We start from the raw sequence: 20,665 nt of genomic DNA on the forward strand, positions 1-20,665 counted from the left end.
ACTAAAGATGCTGTGACATTCCCATATAGTGTCTGTATACACGCAGGGGATAATGTAAAGAAACAAAAGAACAATTGTAGCTGACCAGTTTTGCTGACCCTATGGTCATGGTCAAATAGCGCTGAAATCAACTGTTGCTCTCAAACCGAACGATTTATTTAGGATCAAACCAGTCCATAACACTAACATATAGCAAAGGGGAGCTTGGGGAAAAGAGATGAGAAACGTAATTCCCTCTTATTCTCTTGATTCAGTGAAAAAAATAAAGCATGAGATAAAGCATGTCTAGATGTCCTACATTTTGGATAAGAGGTTAGCCGGTCTGCTATGACCACTACATCTTGTTGATCCCTGCTACAGCAGTTGCAAAAGCATGAAGTTGATCTGATGGGTTAGAATGATTTCTTCCCTCTCAGAGCTAGAGGTTCCAGGATAATTACCAGTAAAGTTTGTTGCAGAGAGAATAAACCCGCTTTAGCAGGTTGTAACAGCAGTTCAATGTTAGTCCAGTGCTAATGTTCTCGCAACTCTATACTGCTGGCTTCTTCCTCAACTGTTCCTTAATATTAAATAATATGAATCTACACTGAGATCTAGTGGTCTTTAAGATTGCTGCCACATTAGGCAATAGTAGGAAGTTCTCAAATCCACCATGGGTTATCAAAGCGGACTGACGTGCTGCTGGTGAAGACAAAATATAGGCAAAAGTATGTGGACACCTGACCATCACACACGTACAGTACAGTACAAAGTTCTTCCCCAATCTCAGTAAAAGCATACAATTGTATAGCATGTATGGTGTAGCACTACTATTTTCAGCCTTACAATGCTCAAGTGCACAAAGTGTGGTCCAGGACACAGCTGCTATGAAAGAAGATAAAAGGCGTCAACCACACAGAACACATTTGAGATAAACTGGAATGCTGACTGTGCTCCAGGTCTCCTTACCCAACATTAGTGCATGACCTCACTAATGCTCTTGGGCACAAATCCTCATATTTTACTGAGAATACTTCCCCAGAAAAGAGGAGATTATATCAGCAGCATAGGGGAGGTTAATATGGAACCAACTGTTAAACAAGCACTTACAAGTTTCATGGTTAGTTGTCTACAAACGTTTGGCCAAATAATCCTGTCAGCCTTGACCTGAAAACCATCTACAATGATTATCTTATTACAATGGCACTTGCTGGGGGTGTAATGTATTTGGCAGTAAGGAAACAGTCAGTTCTCAAAAGTCTGAGCAACTTTGACAAGTACCATGTCTACAATGGCTGGTCTAGTGGAGTGTTACTGATAATGCAGTTGTTAGTACCTACAAAACACAGTCCAAGAAAGGACAACCAGTGAACCTGCAAGAGTTATGAGTGCCTAAAGCTTAGACAATCCCACAAAAGAGTTAATATAGCACACATAAATGTCACCCTACTTATTCGTTAAAAAAAAAAAAAAAAGAAAAATCACAGACCTTTTTTATTTTAATAAATGTATTGTTTTTTTTCCATACACATTATAAATTTCCTTCACAATACCATATCTGCTGCACCAACTAAATCATAAAGATAATATATGACATAATCCCAACAGCCTAAAAAATAATTTTTATATGACTGGCTATGACTTAATTGACATCATACTAATCTGTAGACACAAGTAAGAATAGCAAGGCAATTCTTACATTTGATGTTTCATCCTAGTATTTATACCACTTCAGTGAATTCAGTTAATGCTAGCTGCATTAGTCTAACAAATATCCCTCCATCTCTGAAACCACTTTCACTTTCAAGATGTGGGTTGACTTTTCTGGTACGATGGTGTGTTTAAGTTAAAATACCAATTGATAAATTAAACCATGGTAAATAATTCCAAACTATACAGAAGTCATAAATATTTATACCAGAGATACGTTTTCCAAACTCGTTAGTTACATTTTCAACTGAAATTGGACAGGCATTATAAACAGACTCACAATTAGCATATTACCCTGCCTAACTGTTCATATATATACATTTTTGTCAAGACAAAGTGATCATTCCATATAATAAAATATAAAAAAAAAATTATGGATAAAATCTGAATTTACAGTGGAAGTGGTATATCCTACATATGTAGACAGCAAATTTCTTTTGCTGAGTTTTGGGATGTGAAATAAGAGCAGCTCTTTTCAGAAGATCATACAAATCAGACAAGAGCATTGCCAGTTAGTAAATGGCAAACTCTAATCAATCACTCGGTGTTACTTAACGGCTTTGGAGTTTGTAATGCATAGAAATCATTAGTACTAACTCTTAGGGCTCAACTTATGAAAGCATGAATCTCCTTGTCACTGAATCCCTGTTGCTTGACCAGCCTGTAAGAAGATGAACCACATAAATATAACAGAAGAATGGGGATTAGAAAAACTTTATAGACAAACTATTTAAAATGACTTTGCTTTTTTATTTTTGTGCCTCATAGCAAGACCTTATGAAAAAGCTGATGATGTCGAAGGTTATGTCTACATTAAACAAAGTAAAACTTAGTAAAACGAATGTTTCAATACACACAAAAGGTTAGAAAAGCAGTGTGCATTCGGGTGAGTGAAAGATGGCATAAGCACAGAGGAATACACAGGAATACTTACTGTACTGCTAGTTCAGTGAAACCAGATGGCCCACACACACACACTAAGCACTTGGAGTCTCCTGGTCTTTCCAGAAATGCCTGCAGTATCGAGGCATCTATTCGTCCTCTTTTCCCAGTCCATGTGGCTGCAGGCTCAGAGAGAACATACTCAACCTGAAATCTGACAAGAGGAAGAATTATGTGCTTCACTGTGATGTAAACAAAGCTTAAAATTCTTATGCGTAGTCAGTGAATAAAACAGTAACCAAGTTATTAACTATAGTAAACGTTGTTTACCTCCGTTCCTCTGCACGCAGCTGCTCCAGCTGAGAATACCACAGAATGTCCCTCTCTTGACGAATGAAGAACATCAACTTGGTCTCCCTGAGGGGCAATGAAAACTTTATTAGGCAAAGAAGATTGACTTAAAGATTGCTTGAGTGTTTTCTGAAAAAACATTTTAAATTACCTTTAACATTTTAAAGGATCAAATTATCAGCCTGCATTAAGCAAAGAAAACTAAGGAGATTTGAAATGACTGGAATGGAGTTAAGGATTATCTAATAAGGGTATGTGTGTGTGTGTGTGTGTTCAGTGGTGTCAAAAGTATTCACATTCATTGCTTGAGTAGAAGTATAGATACTAGGGTTTAAAAAGACTTCTTTAGAAGTTGAAGTATCAACTCAAGCTTTTTACTCAAGTAAAAGTGTAAAAGTACTGGTTTCAAAACTACTTAAAGTATAAAAGTAACGTGAGGGGGAAAAAAAGCATTAAGGATAAAAGCTTAGGCTGTGCCACGGGCCTATATATTGCACTAACACCTCATAAAAAAAGAAAAGAAAAATGTGTTGTTGTTTTGTTGTAGTATTTTTTAACGGCCATAGTGATTTGGGATGCTGTATATGGCAATTGAAAAAGAATGCATTTTAGTACAATGCAAATACATTAAAGAACCATATATGTGTACTACTGAACATTAACATGTTTTATGGAGAAGAAGATATGATAACTAGTTGCCTATAAGTATTTTAATGGTGCAAAAAGTCAAACTTCAGAGGCATGTCATCAGTAACCTTTACTGGAATGTAAATGTACATCCAAGCTTAGCTGCAGGAATCTGTGAAGGCAACATACAAGAAAATTAGTGTACCCAGGGCAGGCTTAGTAACAATTACCCTTGTATGGTTGTTTACGATAAACATTAGTGCTGTCAGAATGAATGATTATTCCAAGTAATTAATAAAAAAAAAAAAAATAAATAAAAAAAAAATATATATATATATATATATATATATATATATATATAAATTCTGATTAATCACTTGGATTAATCATTCATTCTGTTACCTTCCTGGTGCTGTTACCTTCCTCGCTGGTGCTTGGTTGTGACATTTCACTCGAATCTTGAGTCTCTATCACGGACATCTTCGTCTACTTATCACAACCTTATCAACCGAAAATGCTATTTTATTCAAACGTCCTTGCTGGAGTGTGTGACGTGACGTCATGTGCAGGTGCGATGGATCGCGTACCAACCAATAGGGTGTCGGAACGGTATGTTTGTACTTCTCATCCAACCACAATCAAAGAAATGGATGGCGAGATTTATCCGGATGTTTTTTTGTTTTGTTTGCTTTTTGAATGACAAGCTGAAATAAAATAGGAGTAACGAGGCTAGTTTTAAAATGTAAGGAATAGAAAGTACAGATAATTGCGTGAAACTGTACGGAGTAGAAGTAAAAAGTCGTCTGAAAAATAATTACTCCAGTAAAGTATAGATACACAAAATTTCTTCTTAAGTAATGTAACGAAGTATTTGTACTTCGTTACTTGACACCTCTTTGTGTGTTAGATTTAGGGGGGCAGTTTGCATCATTAAAAACGGACTATACAAATTTCAGCTATGTTCAATAGTGAAAGTATAGGGAGCGTAAAAATGTAACTTTGGAACAAAGGAAAATGGTCATGTGGTCTGCTGAGTCCAGACTGACCCTATTCCAGAGTAATGGGTGCATATCAGCATAAGTACAGAAGTGCATGAAGTAACCTTCCTATGGCGTGGCGACTATACAAGCCTCTAGAGGCACTATTTGCAATCTGGGGTTGCTTTAGTTGCTTTTTTTTCCTCTGCCAGGGCCCGAACAGTGGAAGAATGGTTTTGAAAGCATGAGGAATCTTTTTTTACCCATGAACTACTGAGGCTCAGGATTGCTGATCAGAGGGTTGGAGGTCGGAGCCCCGCCATCAGGTCACAGCAGTGGGTCCTTCCGCAAGACCCATAACTTTGCGCTCCATGCAACTCAGCCACTGCATGTAATGCCAGGCCTAACCGTGGTTATATGTGTATAGATAAATTGTTATATTGCAAAGACTCCAAAATGTTGTCAGAATTAAGCCCCATAAAAGGGTAGAGCTTTGTGCACCTTAAATTGAACTTAAATATTTAAAGATTTCCACCACTAATATAAACATTTATAGTTTTTTGTTACGGAGAAAAAAACATTAAAGCAGTATAGTGTGAGCACCATTTATTCCTAAAAGTGCTGCAGAATTAAGTAACTGCATTCAAGCCTGTGTGGTTGTGTGTAGAGTGTAACCTGACAGAGGGCAGGTCCTGTAAGGCAAGGCAGAGAAGGCGAGCCATGGGTGTGAAACCAGTGCCAGCGGCTAAGAGGTACAAATGAGTGACATCATGCAGACTCCTGAGTGTAAAGGGACCCTCTGGACCGCTTATGGACACGGAGGCTCCTGATAAAGAACAAGCAATATCCAGGGGAATGGAAAATCATATTAATAGATACTGCTTTAAATTTATATTTAATTAACAGTAAACAAATTACTCAGAACTAAAGCAAGCAAATAAGTATAATCAATACTGCCATGCATGTCCTTAAATCAAATATGTTCAGTAAAATCACCAGGATTAAAAGAAAGCATGCATGCACACACATGAACACGGATACACACCAATGTCAAGATTGTTCAAATGTTGTGTAAATGCTCCATCAGGATAGACCTTAATCATCAGATAGATTTCAGAGCTCAGAGTGTTGCTGGAGTGAATCTGGGGCATGAGCACCTGGTCTACTGGTGTGTAGGGCTTTACAACATCGTTGCCTGTTTAATAGAAAACACATTTAAGTATGCTGCACACAATTACTGAAGTACAGTTTGTCCAAAAATAGTTCTAATTCTGAAGTACTTATTTACTTGGTATACTTGGCTTTACATTATGATCAATAAAAGAATTTTAAAAATTAATGATTATGATTGAAAAAAACAAAACAGAAATGACCCTGAATAGAAGCTTTGAGGTAGACATGTCTTCCCACAGGGATGTGCATGTGTGCTCCAGGAGACAGCCGGAAACAGAAGAGCTGCGTGTCATGTGTAACTTCTTTCTTTGAAGCCAATACACAGTCTCTGTAGAACAACCCTAGATTCCCAAAACAAATTTCACATCTGCTTTCACTCAACTGATCTGCACCCAGAGTTATTGATTAATCACATAGTTTTCCATTCAGACACAGAACAAAAGGACAGGCGGTTGACTCACCTCTGTGTTTACTCTGAATAAATGAGTCATGGGATTCTAGGGGTTGACCCACTTGTGTCCATTTGGCTTTGTGGACTTTGCGCAGGCACACCTCGACCTTCCCGACTGAACTCGCTGTCTGAACTGACATTACATAAGAGGAGAGAAAACTGTCAGAACATATCAAATCTAACTTTAGATCAGTGATGAACAGTAGGAGTAAAGGGTATGTACAGCGAGTGCAGAATTATTTTGACAAATGAGTATTTTGTCCACATCATCCTCTTTAATGCATGTTGTCTTACTCCAAGCTGTATAGACTCGAAAGCCTACTACCAATTAAGCATATTAGGTGATGTGCATCTCTGTAATAAGAAGGGGTGTGGTCTAATGACATCAACACCCTATATCAGGTGTGCATAATTATTAGGCAACTTCCTTTCCTTTGGCAAAATGGGTCAAAAGAAGGACTTGACAGGCTCAGAAAAGTGAAAAATTGTGAGATATCTTGCAGAGGGATGCAGCACTCTTAAAATTGCAAAGCTTCTAAATCGTGATCATCGAAAAATCAAGCGTTTCATTCAAAATAGTCAACAGGGTCGCAAGAACGTGTGGAAAAACCAAGGCGCAAAATAACTGCCCATGAACTGAGAAAAGTCAAGCGTGCAGCTGCCAAGATGCCACTTGCCACCAGTTTGGCCATATTTCAGAGCTGCAACATCACTGGAGTGCCCAAAAGCACAAGGTGTGCAATACTCAGAGACATGGCCAAGGTAAGAAAAGCTGAAAGACGACCACCACTGAACAAGACACAAGCTGAAACGTCAAGACTGGGCCAAGAAATATCTCAAGACTGATTTTTCTAAGGTTTTATGGACTGATAAAATGAGAGTGAGTCTTGATAGGCCAGATGGATGGGCCCGTGGCTGGATTGGTAAAGGGCAGAGAGCTCCAGTCCGACTCAGACGCCAGCAAGGTGGAGGTGGAGTACTGGTTTGGGCTGGTATCATCAAAGATGAGCTTGTGGGGCCTTTTCGGGTTGAGGATGGAGTCAAGCTCAACTCCCAGTCCTACTGCCAGTTTCTGGACACCTTCTTCAAGCAGTGGTACAAAAAGAAGTCTGCATCCTTCAAGAAAAACATGATTTTCATGCAGGACAATGCTCCATCACACGCGTCCAAGTACTCCACAGCGTGGCTGGCAAGAAAGGGTATAAAAGAAGAAAAACTAATGACATGGCCTCCTTGTTCACCTGAGGTCCGTTCTTCGTACGTCGCTTGACACATCCGAGATGAATTGACACATCTAAGATGAGATCATCGTGCTAATTACGATCTGGCTAAGTCGGTTCTTCGAGCTCACCTGTTGTTGATGATTAGTATATCTGGATTGAGTTGTCTAGGATTCTTGCGCGCTCGTGCGTTGGTTTAAAAGGCGATATGCATCGACAGTAGAAACACTGATCACAAGCCCTCCGATTGGTTGACGAAATGGAAAAAGACCGGCTCAACTTTTATTTGTAACACGTGTTATGCGCTGAAATGCCCCCCCTGCCATGGATTGCCCCCCTACATAATCGCTATCAAATATTATATTAGAACATAAACTTATAGGTTAATGGTTTACAAATTACAAATTACATGAGACAATAAAATAAAATAAGCAATATGAAAATAAATATGTTGTATATGAAAAAATAGAAATATTATGTATAGTTTTATATTGTTTATTTTATACTAAAATTAGTTTCGTCCAATTTATCATTATAAAATATAAATTTTTAATATATATATAAATATTTATTAGCATATTTTTATGACAAACCCCTGAAAAATAAATGTTACAAAATAAACATTATACAAGAATTTGCATTAATGGTTTTGACGGCTGTCTCGTGCCTAGGGTTTATTATAATAGTAATATCATATTTGATAATAATAAACCTATGAATTTATGTTCATATATAATATTTGATAGCGATTATGTGTGTGTGTGTGTGGGTGGGGGAGTCCATGGCAGGGGGCATATACTTTTCTTTTTCCACGTGAGTCGGTCATGCTCTTTAACCAATCAGATGTGACCTCGCCATTTCAACCAATCATAACCCGCCAGGAGCGCAGGCTAAATCCTGTTTACATGAAATAAACCTGCTCCCGAGCAGGTTCAAGCTTACGGATATGTTGCTATGACAACAAATGCTAGAAGCGCATCGAAGAACGAAACAATCCAAGATCAGGACAAATCCACAACAATCAAATCCAGCTAACTGAGTTAGCGACGTACGAAGAACGGACCCCTGATCTGAACCACATTGAGAACCTGTGGTCCATCATCAAATGTGAGATTTACAAAGAGGGAAAACAGTACACCTCTCTGAACAGTGTCTGGGAGGCTGTGGTTGCTGCTGCACGCAATGTTGATGGTGAACAGATCAAAACACTGACAGAATCCATGGATGGCAGGCTAATGAGTGTCCTTGCAAAGAAAGGTGGCTATATTGGTCACTGATTTGTTTTTGTTTTGTTTTTGAATGTCAGAAATGTATATTTGTAAATGTGGAGATGTTATATTGGTTTCACTGGTAAAAATAAATAATTGAAATGGGTATATATTTGTTTTTTGTTAAGTTGCCTAATAATTATGCACAGTAATGGTCACCTGCACACACAGATATCCCCCTTAAATAGCTAAAACTAAAAACAAACTAAAAACTACTTCCAAAAATATTCAGCTTTGATATAAATGAGTTTTTTGGGTTCATTGAGAACATGGTTGTTGTTCAATAATAAAATTATTCCTCAAAAATACAACTTGCCTAATAATTCTGCACTCCCTGTATAATTTGTGGGTAGTAGTGAGCAAGTGAGTAACAAGAGAATTTCCATGTTAATCAGAGTATATGAGGCTGGTTTTCACTGTATATACTCTGCTTTTAACAGAGATCTGCATTGACAAACCTCAAACATGGACATATAGGCCACTAACATGGCAGACAAACGCAGACAAAGAAATCTGCTGAGTTCAACATCTGGCGCTCACATATGTGTAACATAATAAAAATAAAATAAAGGAATCATTTACCTGTAACATTTGCTTCTACTTCTTGAGAAAGACCTAAAACACATTTAATACAAACAGGTGATCATAAGTATTTAGACTTTAAGAAAACAAAATCATTCTAAACTTTCTATTAATATTTACAAATAATACATAATCTTCTTTAAATTTTTCCATGAACATGTTGATCTCTTAACCATTTTCAACATTGCCCGCAAGGCTGACTTGTGCAACAGCTCTTTTCCTTTAACCTGTCCAGATCTCTCACTTACTCATTTTTCTGGGTCTAAAGCTTCACCTTTGCTGCTAAACCTCCTATCAACTCCATCATACTCATAATCTCATAGATCAGTGGATAGAAGAGCTGAACGGAGTAACTGCATCCTATTCTCTAATTCTGTCTGCTGTCACCAATACTTCTGCGTCAGATTTCTTGATTTCAGGCGCTAACAGTAAAAATGACATATTACTTATGTCCGTGATAATTTTTTTTCCTCTCATTTCAACCCTGTAACGCTGTGATACAACAACCACTGACGTTTTTCACAAGAATGAATAAAATACAGTACCAACCAACAACTTAGTACCATAATACCATCACATACAGTAACTTCAATATAAACATGGCTAATGTGTTTAGGGGGGAAGTTAGACATTACCCTGAACAGATTTAACCTTTGTGTACATATTAAGTGCTAACATAAAAATCACACAACTCACTCCAATGAAGTAAATATGACCACTGTCCTAAGAGCACCTCTACCCGCAGAACATTTCCTTGAAGGTCCACTACTGAACATCCAGATCTTGGAATCTGAAACAGGAAGGGGGCAGTAAGTAGAGAGATGAAGCAAGAAAAAGAGAAAAAGGTCATAGAGAATAAAAAAAGAGCAAAATACGAGAAGTAAGGGGACAGATCTGAAAGTCTGTCTTTTGCAGCAAAACATAGCTATAATAGTGAACTGACATGATGAAAACAGTCCAACCTTACGCTTGGTGTAAATGACAACATTGACAGTTTCCTCTGTCTGGAACCAGTCATATCTTTAAAAAAAAAAAAAAGGAAAGAAAGATACATTTTCACAACTTTTTTTCTTTGTTAAACATGCTGATAAACCTGTATAATTACACATTAATTATAGACAAAAATAATAATATTAATTCACATGTTTAATAAAGCTGAACAGCAGCACTGGAAACAACAGCATACGCAATCAGCTGTGTACAAGAGAGAGATAATCATTGTTGGGGATAAAAATACTGATTAATAAAATGTAAGCATACCGAGGATGGTTGTCTTTTGCCGCTGGGGCAGCAGGTGCTGAATCCAGCAACAAAGCAGCAGGAGGAGCAAGACCTAGAAGACAGAAAACTTCCTCTCTTTATGGAGTGACTGGATAAATCTTTTGACATTAGAAACATTTTTAGGAAACCGTACACCTCTTTATGTTATCCAGCACTTACAACAAATATTAACACAAATAGTTAATATTGCTTAAATGCATGTTTACATTCTTACCATTCACATGAGTGAGCTCAGGTTTCAATGCATGTGCTGTGGAAGCAAACAAACATCTCATACATCACTGATACAACAGTTGCACATGTTGTGAAAAATGTAATTTGTCACTCAGAAATGCTTGTGTTTCATGCTGAAACATATTTTGGCCTTTTATTTGTAGTGAAGAAATCATGCTACAGCAGACATTGAACACAATTCTGTACTTCTAGGTTTATGGCAAAAGCTAATGAAAAGGGCTATATTTAGTTGTGACTTGAAGGGAAGATGTAACTACAGTACATTTGGATAGTGTATTTTAAGCTTTTTTTTTAAACTCCAATGCTGGAAGGCCAATGTGTAGCATAGTTTGTAATTCTTTAACACCTAAATTCCCACAGTGAACCTTGTAATTAACAGAGTACAGTGTGCTCCAGGAAGTAGTGTTGCTGTTGTGTTTAAGCAAAAGAGTTACCAAACTGTGCTGACAAGGGCCCTATAGGACTGGAGTTGAAGAACTGTTGTATTTCGTACCCCTGACTTTATGTAATGCTGATGACTTAGCTAACTAGGTATATAGGCATTTCTATAGTGACTTGGCCCATACCTTTGATTGCTGTGCTCGCCTTTACCACCATCCTGCCCACCAAGCACTCTTTCAACATGGACTCATAATTTACCCAGCGGTGGACCTGTCAATGGATATGAAGCACACACAGTCTCAACCTTATTCATAACATTTACAAAAACAAAAAAAATGTACACAATCATGAATTATTGCTGATTAGTGGTAAGCTTTGTACAAGCACTACTACTACTAGATTCACATAAACTATACACTATTTGTAACTCTAACAGCTTATCACAGCACAATACTGTACACAAAACCAGGTGGGGTTTATGTTTATTATCTCATTTTATAAATTTGTTATTTACCTGGTCAAACAGGTCAGTGCCATCAATACCAGCTGCCTTCATCAGCTCCTCCTCCCCACCCGGATGGAAATCCATGTACGCACTTATATTATACACCATACCTGCAGAAAAACAAACAGTTAGCAGGATTAAATCTGATCACTAATATTAAGAAATGGTGATAAAGCCTGGCCACAGCTCATGGCTATAAGCATTTAGCTCCCAATACACAGCCTGGTCTAGCTGGTAAAGTAAAGACTTTCTGAATGACTGCTAGTTCAACAACACAAAGAAGTTATTTTTTAAGAAAATAACAGAGTATTAAATGTTAAACATTTATTAATGAATTTATTCAAGTAATAACGAAGTTAGAAAATGATGTACCAGGTGGCAGATGACTAGTTCAACCAATCAAGTATATAAGAGTGGAACTGAAGCCTTTTCCATGAACGGTAATCTCCCTTCTGTAATCAGAGCTAATTACTGCTTATCTCTAGCTGCTGTTGTGATATAAACAACCTGTAAACCTGATTGATTCATTACATAAAACCAACAGTAAGAAAACAGGAGGGAAGTAAAGAAAAAGTGGGCGTCACAAATAAACCTTGTTTTAAAGAAGAATACTTGTCTAATATTCTGGTTTCCTGTGTGTGTTTACTTCCTCACCTCTTATACATGTCCAACAGTCATTTTTTGTGTTGTGCTTCTTGAGTTCCTCTTCTGTTACCTCAATCAATCTCCCCTTCAGTCCAGTCATATCACGGCCACTTTTGCTGAGTCGGATCCAGTCCATCAGACTGTGACCTGGCTTCAGAGCCACCTAGACATAGGAAACTCGCTGTCAGTAATGGTAGAGGTTAAAACTTGGTTGACTTCAAACCCGCATCTTGTGAGCGTATAAACAAAAAACCCTCTGAATTAGGAGCCACATGTTAGTAATGGAGTAAAGAGTAATGACACTGATTAGAGAAAGATGCAGACCTTGTTCCTGGGCTGTCCGGCCGCAGAGACGCGCTGCTGAGAGCTGACTGCGGGGAAAGACTGCGAGGGCATGTTCAGCATCTCTGCTCCTCTCACACAGCTCACACTCAGGAGAAACGCTGCAGTTACAACCTTACAAATGTTGTACTTCCCAGTAACAACAACAACAACAGCAACTCTACTCGAGCGGAATTGTCAAGTTGAGAATGAGGAAATGTTTCTTTCTCAAAGGCAGAAGAGTTGGAGCATTTCCCCCGCGTACACCGAGCATTCTGAACACTTAAATTCACTCGCCTGTTCTCTCGGACCGGCAGCTACACTAAACCCAGAGTACATACACTAATCTGTTGTGCGGATATAATGTTAAAACGCCTAGCACCGGCTAATCATGGGCGCACAAATATCGCGTCATTATTTAAAAATAAAAGTCGCATGAATATGACGACATGACACACAGTAAAGCGCCATCTAGGAGAACAGATGATATAAATAGAGTTTCACTCACTGTTGTCTATGTTATAGTTAAATTCTGCTGCTAAGTTAAATATCTTCCAATCGGCAATAAATATCAGTCTATCTAAGTGGCGTTAGAACAATTTTTAGTAGCAGTTTTTTTGTATAATTAAAATATTCTGTGGCATTGCTGACATCAAGTAAATGTGGGAAGCTGTTCTCACAACATTGTGCAGAATCCACCCTTTACTGTGTGTGTATCTATATATATATATATATATATATATATATATATATATATTTATTTATTTATTTTTTACATCTACAGTAAAATTTTATATTTCACTGCTAAGAAAGACAAACCAAAACAGCAACTCTGCATATTCTACATTGTTGTACGTATGTTGCACTAAGAAACAACTGATGTGTCTAAAGTGAAATAAGAAATAAGCTTGGTGGCAGAGTGGCTTAGTGGTTAGCACTGTCGCCTTGCACCTCCAGGTTCGGATTCGATTTCTGGCCAGGTTTGATTCCCGCCTCGGTGTGTATGTAGCTTGCTTGTTCTCCCTGTGCTCGGTGGGGTTTCCTCTGGGTACCCGGTTTCCTCCCACAGTCCCAAGACATGCAGATTAGGCTAATTGCTTTCCCAAAATTGCCTATGGTGTGGATTGGCACTTTCATTTTATTATTCTTGTTTTTCTGTGGAGAAACAAAAATTTATGAAACAAATGTGCAGTAAAACTTTAATGTTTCACCACATGTCTTATTTTGTAACAAGTTAGTCTTGTTATGTTTCAGGACAACTGACAGTTCCTTATTTCCTGTAAGTCAGTGTTGTAAAGTTATGTTCCATAATGAACTGACTGGATGTGCGATACTGCATTAGACTACTCCAGGACTCGGACTGGAAAAATTCTTAACCAGAAAAATGTTAGATGCTACTGTTTACTGAGGCCCATAATTTACATTTGATTATCAACATTTTAACATCAACGTGTAAATTTTAAGCAAAATGGCCTGACCTTCAATCAAAGATGAAAGCAGAGACTGGTTACGTCCCTTATCTTCCATCTTCAGATTTCTCTTCTTCTTTTATTATTCCATTAAATCACATCTTATTTGCCTAAATTCATTATGATGTAATTCATCTATCCAGAATTCCTGATTTTACTTGTTCTCTGTCTGTTTGTTAGTTTCTAGAAGATTATCAGTGTGAGGTTAATTATCATTCTAGTTGCAAAGTCACATTTTAATTAAAAGTCACCCACTATGGCACATGAACAGTACTTTCATGAGTCGGTGGAGGGGACATTTAGAGTTGCAGGTACAGGGCTTTTTTTATGACTAATCTGCTTAGTGTCACCAGTAAGATCTGGGAAAGAAAGCCTTTAAGAGAAATGTCAATGTAAAAGTCTTTAGTGAAATTGATTTGCAATTGAAGTGCAATAGGTTAACATTTAAATATTACATTTGTACATATTTAATTGTTTTATTATATCCTTGTTTCACTATAATTTTATACACTACCAGTCAAGCATTTGGACACACCCTCTAATACCATGGTCCTTCCTGATTTTTCCAGTACTTTTCTACAATGTTTCTACAAAACAAAGTAATGTTTGCAAACTTGTGTCCAAACATTTGACTGGTACTGTATGTGATGTGCTGTACAATTGTACTCTCCATGTACCAGTTATCAGAAACAATTTGACTGTATTATTGCATTACTGTACTATAAAGGGTGAGAGACATCATAATGTACATAGCTAATATCTCTCTTATTGTTAGTAAATGCAATATTTTAATTTATAGACTTATGTTCTTAGAGAGAGGTGAATGTATTTCATCTCAAAGTCTAAGTGAATATTTTTTCTTTTTTTTATTTCAAGCCACTAAAGCTGGCCAATTTACTTCTTAAACATAACATATGATATGTCATTTAATCTCATAGTACTGTGGTGATAGAAGTATGCATTTTTGTGTACACCCTGGTGAGTGGCTTGATGTAGGTCCAGTAGGATATAGTGTATATTAAACCACTCATGTTTCCTATAAACACTAATTTTAACCTGTGAAAAAATTATTATTATTATTATTATTATTATAGGATTCTATATTCACACACACACACACACACACACACACTCCACTGGGCATTAATGAAAAGGAACGAGCAATGATTAGAGAAGCACCTGTTCTCAGTAAAATGTTAGGGAGACCAAAACTAGACCAAGTCTAAACCAAACACACAAACTGATCAAACAACATACACAACCTGATCAAACTCCACTTAAAATAATACATTCTACATAAATGTCCAAACATATTTTCATGTATTTTTTTTTCCTGGACACTGGGCAGTTTTGCCAGTAGATGGCAATAGACCTCCATTTTGCAGTCTACTTGCAGTTTAAGACTATGCATGAGGTGGCAGTCAACCATTAATATAAAGCAACACTTCATTTCATGCATGAGTTGATTTTTAAATCCTCTTCTTAGCTAACTCATTTTGGGAATCATTGCTTTTGAGAATGTGAGATTTCTGCAATTGCTTTGAAAAGAGATTTCTAGGATTGGTGCACTGCTGACTTAACCATGATATACCACTGAAGATGGGAGTATAAGGCAAATGATATGTGAAAGAGGAGCTCACATAAGAACTCAGATCATTTCTTAACCAAAAGTAACAACCTTCTACAGATAACCACCTGAATGTTATTTATTTGTGAGTGTTTTAAAGTGTGCTGTTGTGCCGGACTTGAATAGAATGGCCAGTGAGATAATGAATATGCATTACTCCACAGTGTTGTGCCATATTTGAAATATAATACACCTGGGAGGCTTTAGAGGGCTTTCTGAGGCTCTTCTTTAGCACATTCTAAAGTGCTCAAGCACTGCTGAGGGGAGTAGCACAGGTAACATAGTGATTGGTCAGGTCAAGTGTTTACGCTAGAGAGAGCAGAGCAAGAGCAATCTTTGCTCAGCATCCTCTTTGTCTACACTTAGTGAAGATCAATGGCTCAATGACGAAGCCTGCTATATTCATCGAGACCATTCTGATAACACCACTCCATACACGGAACTTTCAGATATTTCTTTTTTTAGGTAAGAAGCACTTGCTTAGATAAAATCCTTTACATTTTAACCTTCATAGCTCTCTCTCTCTCTCTCTCTCTCTCTCTCACTCACCCCCCATGTCCCCCACCCACACACTAAGTCTAAGCACAACGGCACAGGGTAGATAATTACAATTTCAAAACCATTTGCCAGATCATTACCACCTAATCCCCTGTTTCATCTGATGAGTCACGCGTCTCATTTAGCATGGTGCTGGACAGCTCAGAGTTCTTTTTTTTTCTTTCTTTTCATAAACATCACTGTCCCTTAGTTTTCTGGTCCAAGAGAGCCACAAGGGCAGCTGCAGTACACATATGCACATCCACACACAAAAAAAGTATAAATCTAGACACATAAGATTTTCTCTTGTCACTTCCTTACTTCAACTCATTGTACTCAGTGTAGTAATTTTAATATATATGCTTTAGGCACTTGACAGTTAAGCACTTCAATGCAACCCTTTATTTTCTTTCACTCACTCACTCATCTTCTATACCGCTTTATCACATGTATCCCAGGGATACATGGGACCTGGAGCCTATCCCAGGAGGCTTAGGGCACAAGGCGTGGGTACACCCTGGACAGGGTGCCAATCCATCGCAGGGCACACACACATACACACACTCACACACTCATTCACACACTACAGGCAATTTAGGAACGCCAATTAACCTAACCTGCAGATCTTTGGACTGTGGGAGGAAACTGGGGTACCCGGTGGAAACCCACCACGAACATTCAACCTCCATGCACACAGAGACGGGAGTCGAGCCTGGCTTTTCACATTCGTTCAGTCCACCATGTGGTAAGTATGGACTAGATCACCATAGCAACAGTACAGACCACATTGAATTGATAAACGGGCTGGCTGATTTTTACAATTCTGTGTCCAAATATTGTTGAAAAATATTTTCTATCGTCATTTCGACTTTAAAGCATTGATAATCTTTCTGTTACATTTATATTCTCTGACCACAGAAAGTCCATGACATGGAAGAATATGAGAGGCATTGGCAAAAGCCAGTTATTTAATTATTGCACATATTATTTAAAATCACATACCTACATTCCTTGAAAAATAAGGAGCAACCTATATGCAAATTATATTAAATTGAATCGATTCAGTGTAAATAATCAAATAAAGTGACTACATGTATGATCGAATTTCTTTTAAATATGATATCTTTTAATCGATACAGGTAGAATGAACCAGAAATTCACAAAGGGGAGTTTTGTGTTTTTTTTTTCCAGCCTCTCACATCGACAGTCCATGTTTCACTGTCCTCCACTTTGACCTCTTGACCTCATCCTGAGTGACCACACAGACCAAGCCAGTGTCGCCGCCATGACTGCGCAGGTCCTTTGAAACGGCTGGCTTTAGTCCAAAAGGGCATAGCAGACCTAGCGGATGAGTAGGTCAAAACTCAATAAATCATGTCTGACTTGTGACCTAAGGTTCAGAGAAGCGAAAAAAAGAAGATCAATGGCACATCCCATGATGCTGTCCTTTAGCTCTAACCATCCACCTTTACTTCAAGCTCTGATTTGTTTATGGTGTCTGGTCCTGGCTTAGAAAAAGATTTTTCTAAAAGCAATCGATATATGACAGGATTGTTTTCTCATGGTCAAATTGCGTTACTCTGACACTCACCACACTTATATTGATGATAGATGTGTACAAAACTGAAGCCTGATGTGCTGGAATGTTGTATTCTTCCAAAGAATGTGTGTTAATCACACACACAAAAAAAATCTTGAGCTATAGTAAAATCGATGCAGTGGGATTTCCCCTCTCCAGATTCATAGCCATAGGTGCCCCCCAGAAGACTAGGCCATATCCCATAATATACCTCAACAAATTATGCATTGGAGCATGCTGCAGCTGCAAAGCCCAAGCTAAACGAATTGAAGCAAAACAGCAAAGAACATATTACTGCAGTAAGAATCTGCACTAATAAATCTTTCTTCTTTATTCATTTTACAGAATTAGGATCAGAATGCTTTTTTACAACAGTTCATGCCATGTACCATAAATGTTTACAACCCCTTTAACATTGCCTGCCATAGAATATAAATTATCTGAATAATAGGATGTATCACAAAATTCACATCGCTGCACAAGATTTCTTAAACTTTTGGCAATTCCTCCAGCATATCTAAACGTATACATTTAGAACCAGTTCTATGCTTATTAAAGCGCTGTGACAGATGCACATATGGAGTTCGATAGGTTGTATAAATAGTTTGGTTTCATTATAATCCCTGTAAACCCAGGTTCAGACTACTTGCTATGTAGAGATGAGAGCTGTCACTCACAGGTTTAATCCGTTTCTCTCCACCTGCATCGGCTGATCTGCCTCCCTGGTGCAGCAATTTTTGTTGTGTGTTTTTGTGTATTTGTGTTGGATAGATCAGAAGCAGGTAAGACATGCAGAGTGTCAAAATTAATGTACAGAAATCTACTTGAAATTACTATATATTATTGTAGTACTATACAAATGAAATAACATTTTTGGAGATGTATTTTTTTATTACTCCATTAAATATAAAAAAAAACGTTTTACAGATCAATCGACTGATTCACATGTGAAATGGTTGTGTTTTGTATTAAAAACAACTATAAATTAGTTTTTATGATTTTAACACTTTTATACAGTTCACACATTTGTTTATGTAACTTAAATAATTCTTTTGATTGTGTAAAGCTGCTTTGCGACAATGACAATTGTTGAAAGCTCTATACAAGTAAAATTGAATTGAATTTATGTAGAGGATGTTTCTTTTGTGATTTTTTTATTATTATTTATTTTCATGTGTTTATGCTTTACATATAGAGCATGCAATTTTATTTTCCATACCTGTGATTCATCACACCATTTATTTATCTGGGCAATTTAAAAAGTTATATGGTTACATTCTTTACACATGACTTCTCACATCTAAAAATGTATTTTTTTTTTCACATCATCAAATAATATTCACATGATGAGTATTTACTTGAGTTCATGCAGTTTTGGATGTGAATGAAGTCATGCATTTTTGTGATCCCTTATTGTTCACATCATCATGTTTAAAAAAACATATGTTCACATCTAAAGTGCATGTACTGGTAATTTCACATTGCAGCCTCATAACCCGAATAGGCTAAAATGCTTGTATGAGAAGAAAACACTTAACTAATTTTTTCACAAATCATTTATTGAAAATCAAACCTAGAGTATTATATATATACGTTTGATTTATATATATATAACACTAAAAGCGATGACCAAATTACAAAGCAAAACACAAAGCATGCGGAAAGAGACAATAATATTAGTTTTTCCTGTCATGGCATCAGTTAAAAGATTTTACCGACTGTACAAAATAGCAGCTGCTATAAATGAGCTAAATGCATTTGATGGATTGTTGAAGAATGTTGAAGCCAAGGCAAAAAATGTTTACAGTCAGTTACTCAACCTACATATTTTTGGTAATAAATTGCATATTAAACTCCTGAGACCTGGACTCAACTATTGCATATATTGCAATTTCCCTTACTGTTTTGGTTTATTAGAACCTGATATATATGAACTAAATCAGTGTCTTTGCACAAGAAAATGTTTAGCAAAATAATTATATGGTCATCATATGAGAAATGCATGTTTATAGACAATGTATCTAGGAAAAAATTGTTGTGTCTTTATATGAGGACATTTGGGTCTCAAGAGGATAATATTTCCCGATACACATCAGTCATGACAAAACCGTGGGGTGTGGAGGTATAGCATTTTGCAACATAATACACAAAGCATTCACACTGATATGACCCCGTAGTTTGCCATTTGTGCTTTTTAAACTCTTTATTTGCTACGTTTTTATACTTTTTCCACCTTTTCAATAAAAATAACTTATTTTTCTCTAAACTGCCAGAATGAATTTATTTTATTCTCCAGTTGATCTGTATACATGAGGGCTGTCAGCAATAACATTGCTTTAAGGCTTATGATTAATTTTAAACTTTTAACTCTTAACAATATGATTATTAAAATAAATTTCAATGAGACTCTTGTCTTGTTTCATTGTTGTTGTTAGGCAGGAATCCTGTTAGCATGTTTGCCCACACATTAATTCACACTGAACCGACAACTAATAAACTGCATCCTACTGCTATTTGTAGTGATCACATATGAACAATGGCCATGCTACTAGTGACATCAACTGGTTATTTTCTAATATTTCTGCCTTGTGCATACAGTGTCCTGGTGTGTGTCTGGTCTGGTAGTAGTTATGAGAGATGAATAGGGGCTTCGCCTCATGTTGAACTAACTTTGATTCTGCTGCGTGTGGGAGAACCGCAAGGGTTAAGGCACATGTTCTGAAACAACGGATTGACACTGGCCCCTGAGGAAGATGAAAAGCTCCTCCATCAGCCTTGGAAAATGTTGGCATAATGTGTTTTTATTTATTGAAACTTTCTTTGAACTTAAACACCACATGCTTTTTTTATTTTTTTTACACATCCT

At 37.1% G+C, this 20,665-nt stretch overlaps 1 protein-coding gene across 1 annotated transcript; it reads right to left on the reverse strand.

The window, feature by feature from the left end:
- Nucleotides 1–1,477: 1,477 nt before the first annotated feature.
- On the reverse strand, nt 1,478–12,997 carry LOC128520840 (cytochrome b5 reductase 4). The gene is made up of 16 exons (XM_053495258.1): nt 12,591–12,997; nt 12,276–12,429; nt 11,631–11,731; nt 11,302–11,386; nt 10,716–10,751; nt 10,481–10,553; nt 10,183–10,240; nt 9,917–10,010; nt 9,221–9,253; nt 6,161–6,283; nt 5,900–6,040; nt 5,572–5,721; nt 5,202–5,352; nt 2,902–2,988; nt 2,624–2,785; nt 1,478–2,350 (listed from the first exon to the last, which is right to left on the reverse strand). Exons 1-16 carry the CDS (start codon nt 12,669–12,671, stop codon nt 2,296–2,298), a joined length of 1,584 nt encoding a protein of 527 aa, XP_053351233.1. The 5' UTR covers nt 12,672–12,997; the 3' UTR covers nt 1,478–2,295.
- Nucleotides 12,998–20,665: the final 7,668 nt, after the last annotated feature.

The sequence above is a fragment of the Clarias gariepinus genome, chromosome 4 (assembly GCF_024256425.1).
Source record: "Clarias gariepinus isolate MV-2021 ecotype Netherlands chromosome 4, CGAR_prim_01v2, whole genome shotgun sequence".
Lineage (NCBI taxonomy): Eukaryota > Metazoa > Chordata > Actinopteri > Siluriformes > Clariidae > Clarias > Clarias gariepinus.

Excerpts from the sequence above, each read along its gene's own strand:
- LOC128520840 (XM_053495258.1), bottom strand. The coding sequence starts at position 12,671 with ATGCTGAACATGCCCTCGCAGTCTTTCCCCGCAGTCAGCTCTCAGCAG. Across the intron at positions 12,430-12,590 it reads CCGGACAGCCCAGGAACAAG|GTGGCTCTGAAGCCAGGTCA; the intron begins GTCTGCATCTTT and ends TCCTATGTCTAG. Across the intron at positions 6,041-6,160 it reads TATTCAGAGTAAACACAGAG|GGTTGTTCTACAGAGACTGT; the intron begins GTGAGTCAACCG and ends TTGGGAATCTAG.